The sequence below is a fragment of the Triticum dicoccoides genome, chromosome 3B, assembly GCF_002162155.2.
Source record: "Triticum dicoccoides isolate Atlit2015 ecotype Zavitan chromosome 3B, WEW_v2.0, whole genome shotgun sequence".
NCBI classification, from domain to species: Eukaryota; Viridiplantae; Streptophyta; class Magnoliopsida; order Poales; family Poaceae; genus Triticum; species Triticum dicoccoides.
Window position 1 is genome coordinate 479776240 of NC_041385.1, and position 16803 is coordinate 479793042.

The 16803-nt window shown below is 43.2% G+C and overlaps 1 protein-coding gene across 2 annotated transcripts; it reads right to left on the reverse strand.

Annotated features, from left to right (window-relative positions):
- Window positions 1-872: 872 nt before the first annotated feature.
- LOC119276640 lies at window positions 873-6803 on the reverse strand. Of its 2 annotated transcripts, none has more exons than XM_037557766.1 (2): window positions 6187-6803; window positions 873-5865 (listed from the first exon to the last, which is right to left on the reverse strand). In XM_037557766.1, exon 2 carries the CDS (start codon window positions 4506-4508, stop codon window positions 2016-2018), a length of 2493 nt encoding a protein of 830 aa, XP_037413663.1. In that variant the 5' UTR covers window positions 4509-5865; window positions 6187-6803; the 3' UTR covers window positions 873-2015. The 2 variants fall into 2 exon arrangements, with proteins under 2 accessions (XP_037413663.1, XP_037413662.1); XM_037557765.1 differs by having other exon boundaries at window positions 873-5870.
- Window positions 6804-16803: the final 10000 nt, after the last annotated feature.

Below are 16803 nucleotides of genomic sequence, written 5' to 3' on the forward strand. Positions count from 1 at the left end.
GAAAGTCGTGTAAAGAGAGCATCCAAAGAAATTAAGCAAACAGCCACGAGAATAAGAAAGAGAGCCACCAAAATCCATAACCTGAATCTTTTACGCAGCGCTCAGAGACGATGAACTATTGGACCATTCTAACCAAAAGTTACTTAAGCAAACTTTGCAACCGAAATGAAGCTGATGTACTGAAACTTTGAACATCTGCACTTCGTCCACAACAGGTTCTCTTGCAACAAATAAGAATTCCAATTATTTAATAGTATGTGATACAAAATAGAAGAGGTAAAAAGACCTATGTTGCAAAATGAGGAAGATTACCACGGTAAGAATCCCAACTAATTAAAATTATACTCCCTCCGTCCCATAATGTAAGATGTTTTTTGACACTACACTAGTGTCAGAAAATGTCTTACATTATGGGACGGAGGGAGTATTAGGGAAGAGGAAGATATATATTCTGCCTGGCTGGGCCAATACCTTGTAATTTCATAGTGCAACAAAATTGTCATAAAGTGATGCCGTAACTAAAAAGGAGTAGCCCATACAATAGCTACTTCGAAAATCTTGAACCATTCATTATCATCCCTGACTAAGCCCCGGGCTTGTGCCATAAAGGACACCATTATAACATCTCACATCCTAAAGCAAGTGCACCTGTGACTACCATGAGTAACATCCGATGGGAAAAAAGCTCACCAGACATACATGGTAGATACAACCAATTCGACCGCCTAATATTTGTTTCCTCCGCCTTCTAGTCCATACTCTGTCAGAACTATCCCAGGTCCACTCCGAAGGGAAATTCAAATATCTTAAACACCTAGCATCCTCATATTCTTGTACTTAGTGTTTTTATAGCGAGTATGTTCAGAGGACCGTAGAGAAAAACAGGTTCATATTAATTGACTGGTTAATTGACTCTCTACAGCCCCTCACAAATTATACACAAACAAGATCGACAAAATCCAGAGCCGACCCTCAAGTAAGCTAGCTAGGTTCTGGGCTTAGTGCTGAAGTGCATAGTACTGTGCTACATGTCATGACCCAAACATGGATATGGGACGGACACTCAGATCCGTACCAATATCGAGTACAAATCAAGAGATACAAGGGGAATTTGGGGTGAGGATCAGCAACAGAGGGATGAGATAGGTAGCAGGAGGGTGAGGAACGGGAGCAGGAGGACGAGAAGATTCAGACGTTTCAATCAGTTCGATCCCCTCCTCATGTGCTCTCCCGACTGCATATGTAGCCCATGTGCCACTCAGCCTCCAATGGTTGGCCCATCTTGTAGCCCAGGCCCAGGTTGCGACTGTAGGGTGACAGCCCATAGTGGGGGTGTTACACTCTCCCTCCCTTGAAATTCGGCTTACCCTCAAGCCGATGATGATCAAGTGGAACTCGTGAATACCTCCAATCCCATCAAGCAAAAGAGTCGGCCCTCCTGGGTCATAGGATAATATCACATGCTTGCAAATGGTCAGCTCGAAGGAACAAAACAGGAGTTCATTGCCAAATGGAGCTGCAACTGAAGAGTGGGACATCTCGTTCTTGTCCATGCACAGGATACCTCTGAAACAACTAGTGTAACTGACAACAAACTGGCAAGTGCAAGCTTTAGCCTCTCCAGTGAACAGATCCCCAGGACAATTGATAGGTAAGAGACGGCAAGAAGACTCAAGCACAAACCCTATGTCGTGCTGCACCCTTTCTTTTGCCTGAGGTTGATGGTTCATCTCATAACTGAGCCCTGCTATGAACATCTGCACATGCTTACAAATGCATGAGAACATTGTGATACAAGGTGTCCACTCATGATTTGCTCTTGTAGCAGATTGAAACCAGCACAGAAAAGGTGAGCACTGGATCCAAGGAGAATAAATCTCAATTCTGTTGGTTTGAACAAATAGAGGGAACTGTAGGGGCAAGTGGCCAACTGAACCATCTGGAGAAAACTCAAATACTGCTATCCCAAACTGTGATCGCATGAACATACCTGGCGCTGAAGCTACATGTCGATCCTAATCAGGTTGCCCCGAAGGAGAGATGTGTAATTCTAGAAAGGCTCGAGTAATATTGCCCATAGAAAGCTTCATGTAGTTCTCAACTGATTGCACTTTATATGGATGCCAACCACCTTGTAGAAGAATATCTCCTCCCTCCGATGTTGTGATGTCTGGTCTTACATAAGGAACATATCGATTCTCTGTTATCCACTCTTCAAAAGAGCCAAGGAACCTTGTCCTGAATCTAGAAAATTGGCCATTGTATTGTTGAAGAACACCCTTGATGTATGAGATTCTAGAGCAGGACTGGTAGAGCTTAACAACAGGCTGATTGGCTGATTTCTTATGGAGAGTGTGTGTTAGGCGATCAAGATCAGATATCCTTGTAAGTTGTTGCCTAAGACCCCGACGAAGCTCTGGATTTTCTGTGAAAGCCTGAACCATATCTAATCTGTTATTGACTTCGTTTACATATAGCCATTTGTTAAGTAGTCCTTGTCCCATCCTAGCAGTACACACTCTGTTCATGAAAGCAAACAAACTAAATTTGTTGTTTCCATCAGTTTTTTCTTCAACAATATTCAATGTTCGCACCACGGCAGAAGCAAGGCGCAGGTAGCAGTCCAAATTGTATTTCTCAATCGTGTAATTTCCATAATTAGTATCATCTGCTAGCAACCCATCATATAATACTAGAGCTCCAAGGGCACCCAAAGCATAGTCAAACTGAGATAGGAGGTCACGAACTGGCTCAACAGAACCCTTGATTATTCTACCAAGATCCTGCACAAGATCTCCAGATTTAAATTCAGCCTTCTTTCTTTCAGCCGCAAGAATACTGCAATTTCTACTAGCATCCAAATCTATTGATTTCTCAAAATCTGCTAGAAAAAGACACTCCTTGCAATGTAATGCAACAAGGGCTGATTCCACATTTGTGAATCGACTATCTTCAGGGAACTCAGTCAACCCAAGCTTCTGGTTTGTCATATTCACACAACTAAGCCCTACATATAGCTGGGATATTTGAAGAAATGAACATCTTTCTTTGTAGCAGGGTCGGGGGAAAGAATGGTGACCTCCACAGAAGACAGGAAACAATGCAGTAGTAACCGGGGAATATTGCATGACATTGTTTGCACAACGAATATCTTCGAAACTGCCAATGGTTCCAGGTGTTCCAGATTTTGTTAACCTCCAACTTGACCCACTTTTCTCATAGAGCTCCCGAAGCTTGTCACTCTTTCCAACACTGACAGCGTTTTGCGCCCACGGTGGCTTGTCCCGGCTTCCACTTCCACTGCTCTTGCTCATCCATGGATCTGGCCATGGTTTCAGCTCAGTTGAGTTTGCAATAGTATGTTCCACGAACCGCAACTGCCATGTACTTGGCGGTGCCCGTGGTGGCCATAGTGGCTGCATGACACCACCTTTCCTAATCTGCTCGTCGTCAGTATCCTCACACACCCAAGGCATAGCACAAGGTGAAGTGTTGCAGAGGATGTTGTTGAGCTGTGCGGTGGTCAACGGAGATGCATCTAACACAACCACATGGGTCACCTTGTTGGCGTCATCATGGGAGCATTCTGTCAAACATCTGTTGGGCTTCAATGTCTCCAACTCAAGGGCTGGCAAAGTCTCAGCCCGTGCTGCAACTGCCGAAAACATGCCTCTAGAGGGCGAGAATGATCCTGTAGTTTTGAAGTCGTTGACGGTGGCGTCGCGATTCGGGCAATCCGTCGAGCATGTGGTTAGCGTCGGAGCAGCAAGGCTGCTGGTGTCGATGGCGACGACTCCGTGGTCTGCACCACGCACCACATGGGAAGCGAGCTTGGGGGAAACGCCAGTGAGGGTCTCCTTAGGCGTTAAGCCCTGAACTCCATGGCCGATGCAGCCGTCAAGCTCCTCAACAGCCCTAGCCGCATCCTTCACAATATCCTCTTCCTTTATCCGAGCAAGGGACGACGCTCTGGTGATGCTGGACGGCAATTGCGACTGCATGGCTGCTTGAATATCCGCGCGCAAGCCCTTGACGTACTGGTGTACAAAGCACTGGATGCTTATGGTGGAGTTGAGATCCAGCACACGATGTACTTGTTCCCAGAATGCCGTCGTGTACTCGGCCACGGTTGCGGTCTGCTTGAGCTCCAGCAGCAAGCACAAGTGCATGTTATACTCCGACGACACATCCTGGATGTCAAGGAGGCAGGCGTGCTCGTAGACACACCGGCCATGCAAGGCGAGAGCCCGCGCCGCGCCGACTCTTGATCGAAGCTGAACCACTGCCTCCAAATGGTGGATTCTCTGAAACAGGGAGACCTTCACCACACCATACGCGGCAAACACCTGCTGCAGTGTCTCCTCAGTAACCGAGTAGTACACATGGTGCACGGTGATGCGGAGAACGCCGCCGGTGAACAGCTCTGGTTGGCTGGACATTTCGTCGAACATATGGTAGGCAGGAAGTGGGTGGTGAATTTTTGTTGGCTCTGAATACCAAATTGTCATGACCCAAACATGGATATGGGACGGACACTCAGATCCGAACCAATATCGAGTACAAATCAAGAGATACAAGGGGAATTTGGGGTGAGGATCAGCAACAGAGGGATGAGATAGGTAGCAGGAGGGTGAGGAACGGGAGCAGGAGGACGAGAAGATTCAGACGTTTCAATCAGTTCGATCCCCTCCCGACTGCATATGTAGCCCAGTGCCACTCAGCCTCCAATGGTTGGCCCATCTTGTAGCCCAGGCCCAGGTTGCGACTGTAGGGTGACAGCCCATAGTGGGGGTGTTACAGCTACATCACATTACAGGGAGACGTCCGTTTCAAAAAAAAAAAACATTACAGGGAGACGATGATACCAGCAGGAGGAAATTGAGTATCCTGAACTGTAACAGAACAGCCCCAAGACCACAAACCGTCGATACATCAAGATCTCTATTTACCATCTCTAAATAAATCTCTGAACACACAAAAAGCTTGAGATATTTATGTTAGCCTGTCTAAATTACAGATTTATTTGAGTAATAAAAAGAAGAGCACAAAAAGGAAAGAAGACAAGGATAAATATCAGCACATTCACAAGAAGCTAGGAGTAGTATGGATCCACATATAGGTAGGTCTAGCCAACATAAATTCTGATAAACCTACTCATCTCCTCCCAAATATATGTGAAGGCTTCAGGACAAGGCAACATGATTTAAAAGACAGCAGTGCATATCACACACATACATATATGTAAGCTATGATTGCAGCAATACATGATTTTACTGACCTATTCCAGACCTATTCTCGGCTTGGATTTAGACTAATAATTTAGAGAGAATATGACTCTGAGTAGGAATAAGCCATGAGGGGAAAAAATAATGCTGCCTCCAGTCTAGTAAGTAATTCTTAATCCAAATTTACTGATTGGATGAGCTTAATAGATGTAAATCTCAATAAAATACACTGAATAACAGATGACACAGGCACACAGCACAAACAGAACCAAGGGAAACTCGGTTTTTTTCTGACAATTAAGGGTAGGTTGTTGTGTAAGAAAACAGACAATCAGATCCTCTTGACTACAGCACAAACATATTCAATTCAATTTGTTAATCAAGGCAAAACCTGCGGGAACCTGAACATTTTTTCAGTTACAGATTATTTAGGTGCATAAGAGATATTAAAACTGCGAATTGTGTAGGGTAATTAGTCTTACGAATCACTCGGGGAAAAAAGTCTTAAGATTACTTGCCAACATTAGAATGATAAAAACCATGCCGGATGGAGAGCTGTGACTATATAGAGGGCAGTGTGTCATGATTTTGGATATGATCATTTGCTCAAGACGCAGCCCCTCAGAAATATCACTTGTGGCTGTCCTACATCATAATTCAGATCACAAGAAAAGACGGACTGAAAAATGTCAGCTTATTGATATTGATATAATTCGTTGAGCAAACAGCAAAGTACATATATACCTACAGTACAAAATCAAGTACTGTCCCTAATCTCAGTCAGGCTAAACTAAAGTCGTATTAACAGAAATTCCAATTTCTTCCATTAATTTTTGCAAAACATAAATCTATTTGGACTGAAAATCATGAAACAGCAGAACTGTTAAAGAACAGAGCCAGGGGACAAAAACAATATGTAAAACAGGGGATTCCATCCAGTGAATATCAAGGGGATACATACCTCTGGTGTAGCCGAGGCACGCGAAATTGGACGGTTGGACGGATGTTCTTGTTCCTCCGGCGAACTGGGCACTTCTTCCTCCGGCGAACTCGGTGGCACATTGGACGTTTCGTCGAAAATTGCAATTTGGACGGGCTTTGATGGAGCTTATGGTCCAAGGAGGCAACAGGTTTGGGCCGAGGACCCCTCCTTCTTATAGCAAGCAACTGAAATCTGGGTCGGCACTCCATTGCTTGGTGTTGGACAAGGATACGGCCTTCAATTGTCCATCCAAATCACGAAACGGGAGCAGTGGGTGGTGGTGGCAGCGGAGCTGATGGCATGCGGCTCGTGCAGCTGCTGGTCGCCTGCGCCGAGGCGGTGGTGTGCCGCGACCGGCCCAGCCGCTGCGCTGCTGCGTGAGCTGCAGGTCGGCGCGCCCGTGCACAGCACGACGTTCCAGCGCGTCGCGTCGTGCTCGTGCAGGACCTGGCGGACCGGCTGGCCCTGTCGCACCCGCCGGCGTTGGGTCCGGTCAGCATGGCGTTCTGCCTCCCGCGGTCGTCGTGCCTCGACGGGGCGCGCGGCGAGGCGCTCGCCGTGGCGTACGAGCTGTGCCCGCCCCTCAATCTCAACTGCTCCGCCGCGCCGCCCCACAATCTCTCCTGCTCCGCCGCGCCGCGCCGCCCCTCAAACTCTCCTGCTCCGCCACGCCGCCCCTGCCCTTCTCCTGCTCCCCCGCGGCACCTCACCTTCTCCTGCTCCCCCGCGGCAAGAAAGGAAGAGGGAGCGTCTGGATAAGACGCAGGGGTTTGTTTGTAAAAAACGAACCGTTTTTACACATGTAGAAGAGGGACTGCGGGTTGTATTACTGAAAACGATAAGGGTGTTTTAGCAAAAGCGCGACGACGGTGAGCACGTGCGCAGATCGCATTATTATTAAAGAAGAAGAAAAAAGATTATTATTACTAGTAAAAGAGCCCATGCGTTGCAACGGGAAAGTAAATAACACATGTTCTTAATCCAATTACCATGACTCAAGACCCTAATGTGTTTATGTTCTTTATTTTCACATGGCATCATATTTGTGTTGTTGATAGTGGTCTCAATGCTCACACAACGAAAGTGTGTTTGAGTGTGGTCAGTTCTAAGGCGTCTATCGCGCACACTCGCTCGAAATAAAATGATAAATATGTTCTTTTTTACCGCGAGGTTTTTCATAGGTGTGCATGCGTGGTTATCGATGTTTTCTTTCCTCTCTATCAGTAAGAAAGAAAAACGGATCGTATATTATAGATTAAGTTCACACCAAAATAATATTTTAGAATATTTGACAGCTAAAAATAGCATCATATTTAAATTCTACACATTTTTATAATCAAGTTTCATACATAACATGTTAAAATCGGAGTTACGGTTTAAAAGATATTGATAATTTTGTTTTAGATAAACTGCAGATTGATTAACCGAAAAGTCAGGGGGTTTATGTTAAAACAAAAAAATGATTCGGTTGACTTATATATGGACGGCGGGCTGATTACCTAAAACATCAGGGGGGGTTTCCGAGAAAATACAAAAAAAACGGTTCAGGAGTGACTTAAATGTGTACCGCGGGTTCAGAGGGTTTCTTTTTTGCAAAATGTAAGACGGACGACCAGAAACCCAACTTGCTTTATTATTAGGTAAAGATTAAGAAAAGATACGAGTAAGAATTGATATGCATTTAACCCATTTTTCTGTTGAGTTTCATACATAGCATGTTAAAATTGGAGTTACGGTTTAAAAGATATTGATAATTTTGTTTTAGATAAACTGCGGATTGATTAACCAAAAAGTCAGGGGGTTTATGTTAAAACGAAAAAATGATTCGGTTGACTTACATATGGACGGCAGGCTGATTACCTAAAACATCAAAGGGGTTTCCGAGAAAATACAAAAAAACGGTTCAGGAGTGACTTAAACGTGTACCGCGGGTTCAGAGGGTTTTTTTTTGCAAAATGTAAGACGGACGACCAGAAACCCAACTTGCTTTATTATTAGTTAAAGATTAGGGAAGATATGAGTAAGAATTGATATGCATTTAACCCATTTTTCTGTTGAGTTTCAAAATTCCAAACATACAATGCAACCACCCAACGGCGGTGTAGTGGTGTACAAAGCCAAAACGAATTTTTTTCGTAGCTTGTCTCGCTGTGCCCACCAAATCCTACTGGGACGGAGTGGATCGAGGTGGGACGCCCACGGATAGTCCCACCTGCAGCCTGAGACACAGGTGTGTTTTGAACCCACTACCTGCCATTTGTAGTTGTAGTATCGCCTGGACAACCAACAAACCAGTGACAATTTGTGCTTAAACAGACCATGGACGACTATTTCTTATACTCTACTAGCACATATGTCCGTGCGTTGCAACGGAAAAAATTAATGTTTTGTGCAAGCAAAATGTCCCGCAGCACCGGTGTCACCATGAAGAACATGCTGGAGCGCAGCATCCTTCTACAAAATGAACATAAAAAACACATTGCAATTTAGCCGTGTTCATATTTTTTTACGGGGCATAATCTACCACTGATTTCATTTAAGTACAATCTTTTTTTAATGTCATTTAAGTATAATCCTTTCATTAATTACCATGACGCCCTCACCTGTTTTAGTCGAGAATAAGATCATTCCTTTTCTAATTTAGTAGCCCCAAAACATTGAAGCCTACAGATCCTTCCTTTTAATTATCCTACATTTTTACCTAAAATCCTTCATGTAGAATTTGTTAAGACCACAATATTTCTTTAAGTTATTCCACCGGTTCAGCCATAATTCTTTCTTCAATTAGCCACATTCATTTAAATATTCTATTTAAACCCACACTCCTTCCTTTATTAGGTCATTTGCTTAATTAGCTCGCCCTAAACATGATGACTGCCACTCGTATATTTAGAACGAGTTGGGATTAGTAAATGTGAAAGGCACATAAGAGCTAGACAGGAGGTTCTGTGTTCAATTCCCACAATGTTAATTTATTTTGACCTAGTTATTTTTCGCGGTCTCTATAAAAGCCCATAAAAGGCCCATCAACATACAAATACATGGTCCAGATCGCTTAGCATGTGTTGACCAGATGAAAAGGACTAAACCAAACCAAGAACATCTATTCTCTTTAATAGTAGGTATAGATTAAAACTGACCAAAAATTTAAAGAAGAAATCTAACCCCCAAAACGGGAGTCCAGCAGTTTGAACCTGTGACCTCTTGTAGCCGTGACTGAGCTAACCACCAGGCTACAATGCCATGGGACATACTGATTTGATAAACACAGTTTATATTGTTATTTCTTTTGTTCTGTCTAAGAAAACTAGTAATACTATTCATCACACAGGATGCAGAATAAGTTATTCTTTATCTGAGGGTAATCTTACGATCGCTTCATAAATAAATTATGTTTGGAATACAAATAGTTACATTTATATTGATTCACTACGTAAAAATTGGTATAAGAAAAGAAAAAATAGGTTATAAGACCAGAAATATTGCATTATTGCATTTTATGTATATTTTACACTATATTTTTACGTTCATAATTTTACGTAACATAAAATATTTTTTACGGCGAGTATATTTTTTCTTACGTTCGCTTTTTATGTATGAAATAAGATAAAATTTACGAAACCTAAAAATATGATGCATTGATGTCAAAATAGAGAGGGGGTGAAGAATAACTATTCCTCACCCAGGGTGACGAATAGCACGACCCCTAAGGAAACAACATGTATTCTGGTGTTTGTGGCATTTACAAATATTCTGCATTATAAAAAAACGCACGTGACAGTTAAAAAATGTTTAAACATTGTTAAAATTATTTTTTTAATTATAAAAAGTGCGTTCATTTAAAAAATATTAAGGCATTTCAAGAAAAAAATTCATGGCATTTTCCAAAAATAATTATCAAATGTACAAAAATGAGTGCGTAGTTTCAGAATTGTTTTGTACCATTCAAAAAATGTTTAAAACATATTTGAAGAAAATTTCAAAAAAATGTATATCTGAAAAATGTTAGTCATATATTTAAAACACTAAACGTGTATAAAATGTTTCTAGATGGATACTTCAAAAGGATAATGTGTATGAAAAAATAGACCTCAACACATATATTTTAAAAATGTCAATCATGTTTTTGGAAAATGTTTAACGTGTATAAAAGTGTTTCTCTTATATGCAAAAATTGCACAATGTGTACGTAAAATTAGACATCAAAACATATATTTATAAAAATATTAATCATGTACTATAAGAATGATGTTCCAGTACAGTACCATGGCTAATTTTTTGAAACAATACAATTTTTTATTAAATTTCAGAAATATTACGCCGTAATTATATTTTTTTAAAATAATACCCAGTCGGCCTACTGCTGGCCGATTGGCCCCCAGTCGGCCCACTACCGGCCGATTGGATCCAGACGGCCCACTACTGGCCGATTGGCCCTAGTGTTGGGAAACGTAGCATGCAATTTTCAAAAAAAAATCTACACTCATGCAAGATCTATGTAGGAGATGCATAGCAACGAGAGGGGGAAGTATGTCTATGTAGGGAATGTATCTGGTGCACCGGGGCAATTTGTGCTACCGGTGCACCGGTCGCCCGTTGCACATTTTAAAATGTTCGAAAAAATCCGGAAAAAATCTAGTGCATTGACACAACATCAATGTACATTGTCATAAAAATTTAAATCAATATTTGAAACATTGCTCGAGATGCAAAAATAACAAATTTGACACTGAATAGTACATAACACAAGTTGGGCTTCATTTTTGGCCCATTAGCACATTGAGGTCAAATTTATCATTTTTGTATCTTGAGCATTGTTCTGAATTTTGATTTAAATTTTTGCGACAACATACATTGATGTTGTGTCGATACACTAAATTTTTTGCGGAATTTTCTGAATATTTTTGAATGTGCAACAGGGTCTGGTGCACTAGTAGCACCAATTGCCTTGGTGCACAAGATACGTTCCCTGTCTATGTACCCTCGTAGACCGTAAACGGGAGCGTTTGACAACGCGGTTGATGTAGTCGAACTTCTTCTAGCTTCGATCGATTAAGTACCGAACGTACGACACCTCCGAGTTCTGCACACGTTCAGCTCGGTGACGTCCCTCGCCTTCTTGATCCATCAAGTCGTCGAGGTAGTAGATGAGTTCCGTCAGCATGACGGCGTGGTGACGGTGATGGTGAAGTGATCTCCGCAGGCCTTCGCCTAAGCACTATGAAGTTATCACCGGAGGCGTAAACTGTGGAGGGGGGCACCGCACACGGCTAAGATAACACTGGTACGCATCGGTGCTATACAAACGGTTTAAAACCCCTTTCCGCGACGGCATTTGGAACCGTCACCTAGTGAGTGTGGGCGATTAGGGGGTCCTTCCCACACGACCCAGAATCGTCGGGATAGGGACCCTACAATACTCCTTTTTGTTTGTGGTCGCATTGCCATCGCAGTCGATATTCTGTGATGCTACGTTTACGATGCCCGGCCCATCACAAACGGTTCACTATTATAGTACGTGTATGATAAGCATACAATCACACATATTCGCTTTTCACAAACCATATGCGATAACTAATTAAGAAGATTAGCTAATCGTCGTACGAGTGTCGGATAGGATTACGAAACATCGGACGGTCGTAACATGGTCGTACACGACAACTATCGCACACGCTATTCTGTGGTGCAATGTTTACGATGCATACTTCATCAGAAACAGTTCATGGTTGCGAATCGTGTATGATAAGGCAACTATCGCACATGCTATTCTGTGGTGCAACATTTACGATGCATACTTCATCAGAAACAGTTCATGGTTACGAATCGTGTACGATAAGGCAACTATCGCAAACGGTTAGTTTGCCAGCACCGTTTGTGATATTGTCTGACATCGCACACGCTTTGCAAAAGGCAACCGTGTGCACGCTTGCACACGTTTCCTCTCTGTGAACCGTCTCGGATTATGGTGTATATCGCAAACGTTTGTATTTTACCAACCGTGTGTGTCGTAAAAACCTGGAGAGCATAATTTCACTGTAATTTAATTGCTGCTATATCAAATTGAATTTGAAATTGAAATTGAATGTATGCTATAGCTTTATTCATATCCATCAGGTTCAAACAACCAATGAATTATTCGATTCATAGGTACACATCAAGATTTACATAAGAACCAAATAAAGAATGATGAACCACAGTTGTATACTTGTACTATTAAAGACGGTAAAGAAAGAGGCGAAATACATTCTGGCTGCTGAACAAGGTGAAACAGAATGCCCATATTGTGCCCTCCTCCATGTAGAAGGCACGCACGATCTAGTCCAACCCCTTGTGATGGCCGACCGCCCACCGTTCACGGTCTTCATGGAAACATCTAGATAACCATCGCGTTCTGGTAGAAATACTTTAACCTTTGCATGCCCACCAATCATGTAGTTTGAGAGGTAATCTTCGGTAAACTGCTTTGGGAACCACTGCAAAGGTAAAAAGATTCAGACATTGTCATTTAACACAACTCATTATGGGCAGTAAAAAGAAGGCTGCAGAGTTCTTACTTACCATCCTGCAGTTCACTTTTGTATTGATAAAGTATAAACAAATAATTTAATTGCCATCTTTTGACCCATTTTACTAATAATCTTTATCAGCTTCCTCACTTGATGTTGGTTCATCGATATCTCATTTCCCCATACGCAGAAAGGGTCAAAGCGCGGATCTTTACCAATGACATATGTACCTAAAAGCACCAAGTTAATATTAGAAGATAAACACCAATTGCACAATGATGTAGTACAACACTCTTATATAATATCTTATAACATCCAATATACTCACATATTAGATGAATTAACATCTTATATTATGGGCCGGAAGGAGTTTATTGCATTCTTACAAATTATCGGTTGATTATCTGCTGTTGTATCCATGGGTTAGAGTTAGTTTGAGCCAATTCGGGCTCAAATAGCACTAAAGTATATCTAAACATGAGGGCTACTTTGAGCTAGTTGCATCTATAACCCACCCAAAAAAAACTATCCAACCCAAGAGGTGCTAATTGGAGCTAGTTCTTCTAATGCATTTATTGTCAATCTAAGTATCTAATCCTGTCATCCAAACACCTCTTTGGATGGAGTTAGTTCAGGGTTAGTCATGAGCTAGAAACTAACTCTAACCTCTAAGTTAAGTTGAGTATCCAAACAGGGTTGTGTTGTTGTTGTTGTTGTTGTTGTTGTTGCTCTTCTACGTGTATCTAGACATCATCAGAACATTAAGGTAACACTCTTCCTTGTTGCTATGTAGACTAGGATTGCATATGTAGACATTAAGTACAATGCATGTTGCTATGTAGCCTCAAATATATTACATATGGCCCTAGTTAACCTAACGATAAATGGGTTGCAGATATATTCAGTTAAAAGTCAGATTCACCGATTAGTCCCTTATCAGCTCCCGGCCTATATGGTACCAGCTACCGATATCCTCAACAGTGATCATATATAAGCCATGGATGAAACTAACCTCGATGGAAAACAACAGTCGTTCCCAAAATTGTCCTATGTAGGGACATCGAGAAGCATGTTAAGCACAATAGGCTAAACATCAACCAAAATTATCCATGGCAGGCAAAATAATCTTCAAAAGATAGCTTCAGTGTGCAGGTTTAAGCACGCTAGTAAAGCAAAACAAGTGAAAAGGTGTGTTAACTGCAACATGCCTAACATTTAACAACAAGCAAACATAGTCATTCAAACTGGTATTGTGCCAGTCTAAGTACACTGGTTATTGTTAAATAAAAATAGAAAGGCGTGTTTAACTACAAGATGTAGCAACAAAATGTAGTCATATAGTGGTATTGTTGAAACCGCTACTGATGAAATTGAACTGCACAGTTCATACTTGCACATATAGAACATCACGTTGTGAATAACTAGAATGAACAAGGCATACTACGAACAACCAAAGATAGCATTTGAAACTGGACATATGCTAACTATAAACAACAGAACAATCAAAAAACTTTAAAAGAGGCATATGCTAGCTTTAAAAGGCTTAACAACAAGCAAATATATGCATTCCTATGTTTAAAACTGGATTGATGAAATGTACTGCACAGTAAATAATTGCACATACAGAGCATCACATTGTGAACAACTGTAATAAACAAGGCATACTGCAAACAACCCGATATACCAATTAAAACTGGACATATTATCACTACACTACAAAAGGGACTCGACAAAACAAATCATGGGTTTCCCCCTGTGAAGAGGCACAAACAAACAAATCATGGGTTTCCTCACTTGTCATAGATGGGCTCGTTCCCGTGGGAAGAGAACGGACCCTGGATGCGCTCCATGTTGTCGCAGATGGGCTCCTTCCCCTTGGAAGAGCACGACTGTAGGGTGCCCTCCTTGATGTCGCAGACGGGCTCTTTCCCCTTGGAAGAGCAGATGGGCTCTTTCCCCTTGGAAGAGCCGGAGAGGGTGCCCTCCTCGTGGTTGCCATCGATGAGGTCTGACTTGGAAGTTGTGGATCCCAAGCCAGTGTCGCAGAACGTGTCCTTCAGAAATGACAAAAGGGGCTCGATGGCGATGTAGGATGGCAAGTTGTTGACAGCGAGCCAGAGGAGATCAGTGGCGGGGCCATGCATGAGATCGACGACGATTGAACCCGAGGGGTGTGGGTGGTTGATACGTCTCTGTTGTATCTATAATTTTTGATTGCTCCATGCCAATATTATTCAACTTTCATATACTTTTGGCAGCTTTTTATACTATTTTTGGGACTTACATATTGATCCAATGCCTAGTGCAGTTCCTGTTTGTTGCATATTTTATGTTTCGCAGAAACCCAATATCAAACGGAATCCAAACGGGATAAAAACAGACGGAGAATTATTTTGGAATATTTGGGATTTCCCGGAGGAAGAATCAACGCGAAACGGTGCCCAAGGTGGCCAGGAGATAGGGGGGTGTGCCCACCCCCCTGGGTGTGTCTGGCACTCTCCTGGGCCACCCGTGAGGCGGTTGACGCTATTCTTTTGCCGCAATAAAGCTAATTTTACGAGAAAAATCTGGGCGAAAGATTCACCCCAATCGGAGTTACGGATCTCCAGATATAAAAGAAACGGTGAAGGGGCAGAATCTGAGAACGCAGAAACAGAGAGATAGATCCAATCTCGGAGGGGCTCTCGCCCCTCCCACGCCATGGGAGCCAAGGACCAGAGGGGAAACCCTTCTCCAATCTAGGGAGAAGGTCAAGGAAGAAGAAGAAGAAGAAGGGGGGCTCTCTACCCCTTGCTTTCAATGGCGCCGGAACGCCGTCGGGGGCCATCATCATCACCGCGATCTTCACCAACACCTCCGCCATCTTCACCAACATCTCCATCACCTTCCCCCATCTATATTCAGCGGTCCACTCTCCCGCAACCCGCTGTACCCTCTACTTGAACATGGTGCTTTATGCTTCATATTATTATCCAATGATGTGTTGCCATCCTATGATGTTTGAGTAGATTTTCGTTGTCCTATTGGTGGTTGATGAATTGCTATGATTGATTTAATTTGCTTGTGGTTATGTTGTTGTCCTTTGGTGCCCATCATATGAGCGCGTGCGTGGATCACACCATAGGGTTAGTTGTATGTTGATAGGACTATGTATTGGAGGGCTAGAGTGGCAGAAGCTTCAACCTAGCATAGAAATTGATGCATACGGGATTGAAGGGGGACCAATATATCTTAATGCTATGGTTGGGTTTTACCTTAATGAATGTTAGTAGTTGCGGACGCTTGCTAATAGTTCCAATCATAAGTGCATAGAGTTCCAAGTCAGGGATGACATGCTAGCAGTGGCCTCTCCCACATAAAACTTGCTATCGGTCTAGTAAAGTAGTCAATTGCTTAGGGAAAATTCCACAACTCCTACCACCACTTTTCCACACTCGCTATATTTACTTTATTGCATCTTTATCTAAACAGCCCATACTTTTTATTTACGTGTTCTTTATTATCTTGCAAACCTATCCAACAACACCTACAAAGTACTTCTAGTTTCATATTAGTGGAAGATAGTACTTGAGAGAGTATTTTGTCACGCCCAATATGCGACCCTATCCAAAAGGAACTCGAAGGTCCCACCAAGGATAGACCCGCATATTGGAACGCTTTTGCAAGGTGGATATCACTACATCAACATTACATAATAGTGGGGATACATCCAATACATACAATGCCACATGAATACAACATCTTACATAAGATCACCATCCGACTACGGATGAAACACAAACAGAAACTCAAACGACATCAGGGGCGGCGGAGGCGGCGCTACGCGGGGGCCGGAGATGTGGCCCGGGAGGCCAGGCACGGCGGCGGAGGGGCTCCGGTCGCCGGCGGGAGGAGCGGGGGCGGCGCGCTCGGGCGGAGCGGCACCCGCGGCGGCGGCCGGCGCCGGGCGGCCGGGCAGCGGAGCGGAGGGGCGCGCGGGGCGCGGGGCGGCGCGCGCGGGCCTGGGCGGGCCGCGCCTGGGCCCGGCGGGCCGCGGCGGCGGGGCGCGGTGGCTGGCGGCGGAGAGGCCACGTGGCAGCCTCCCATTGGC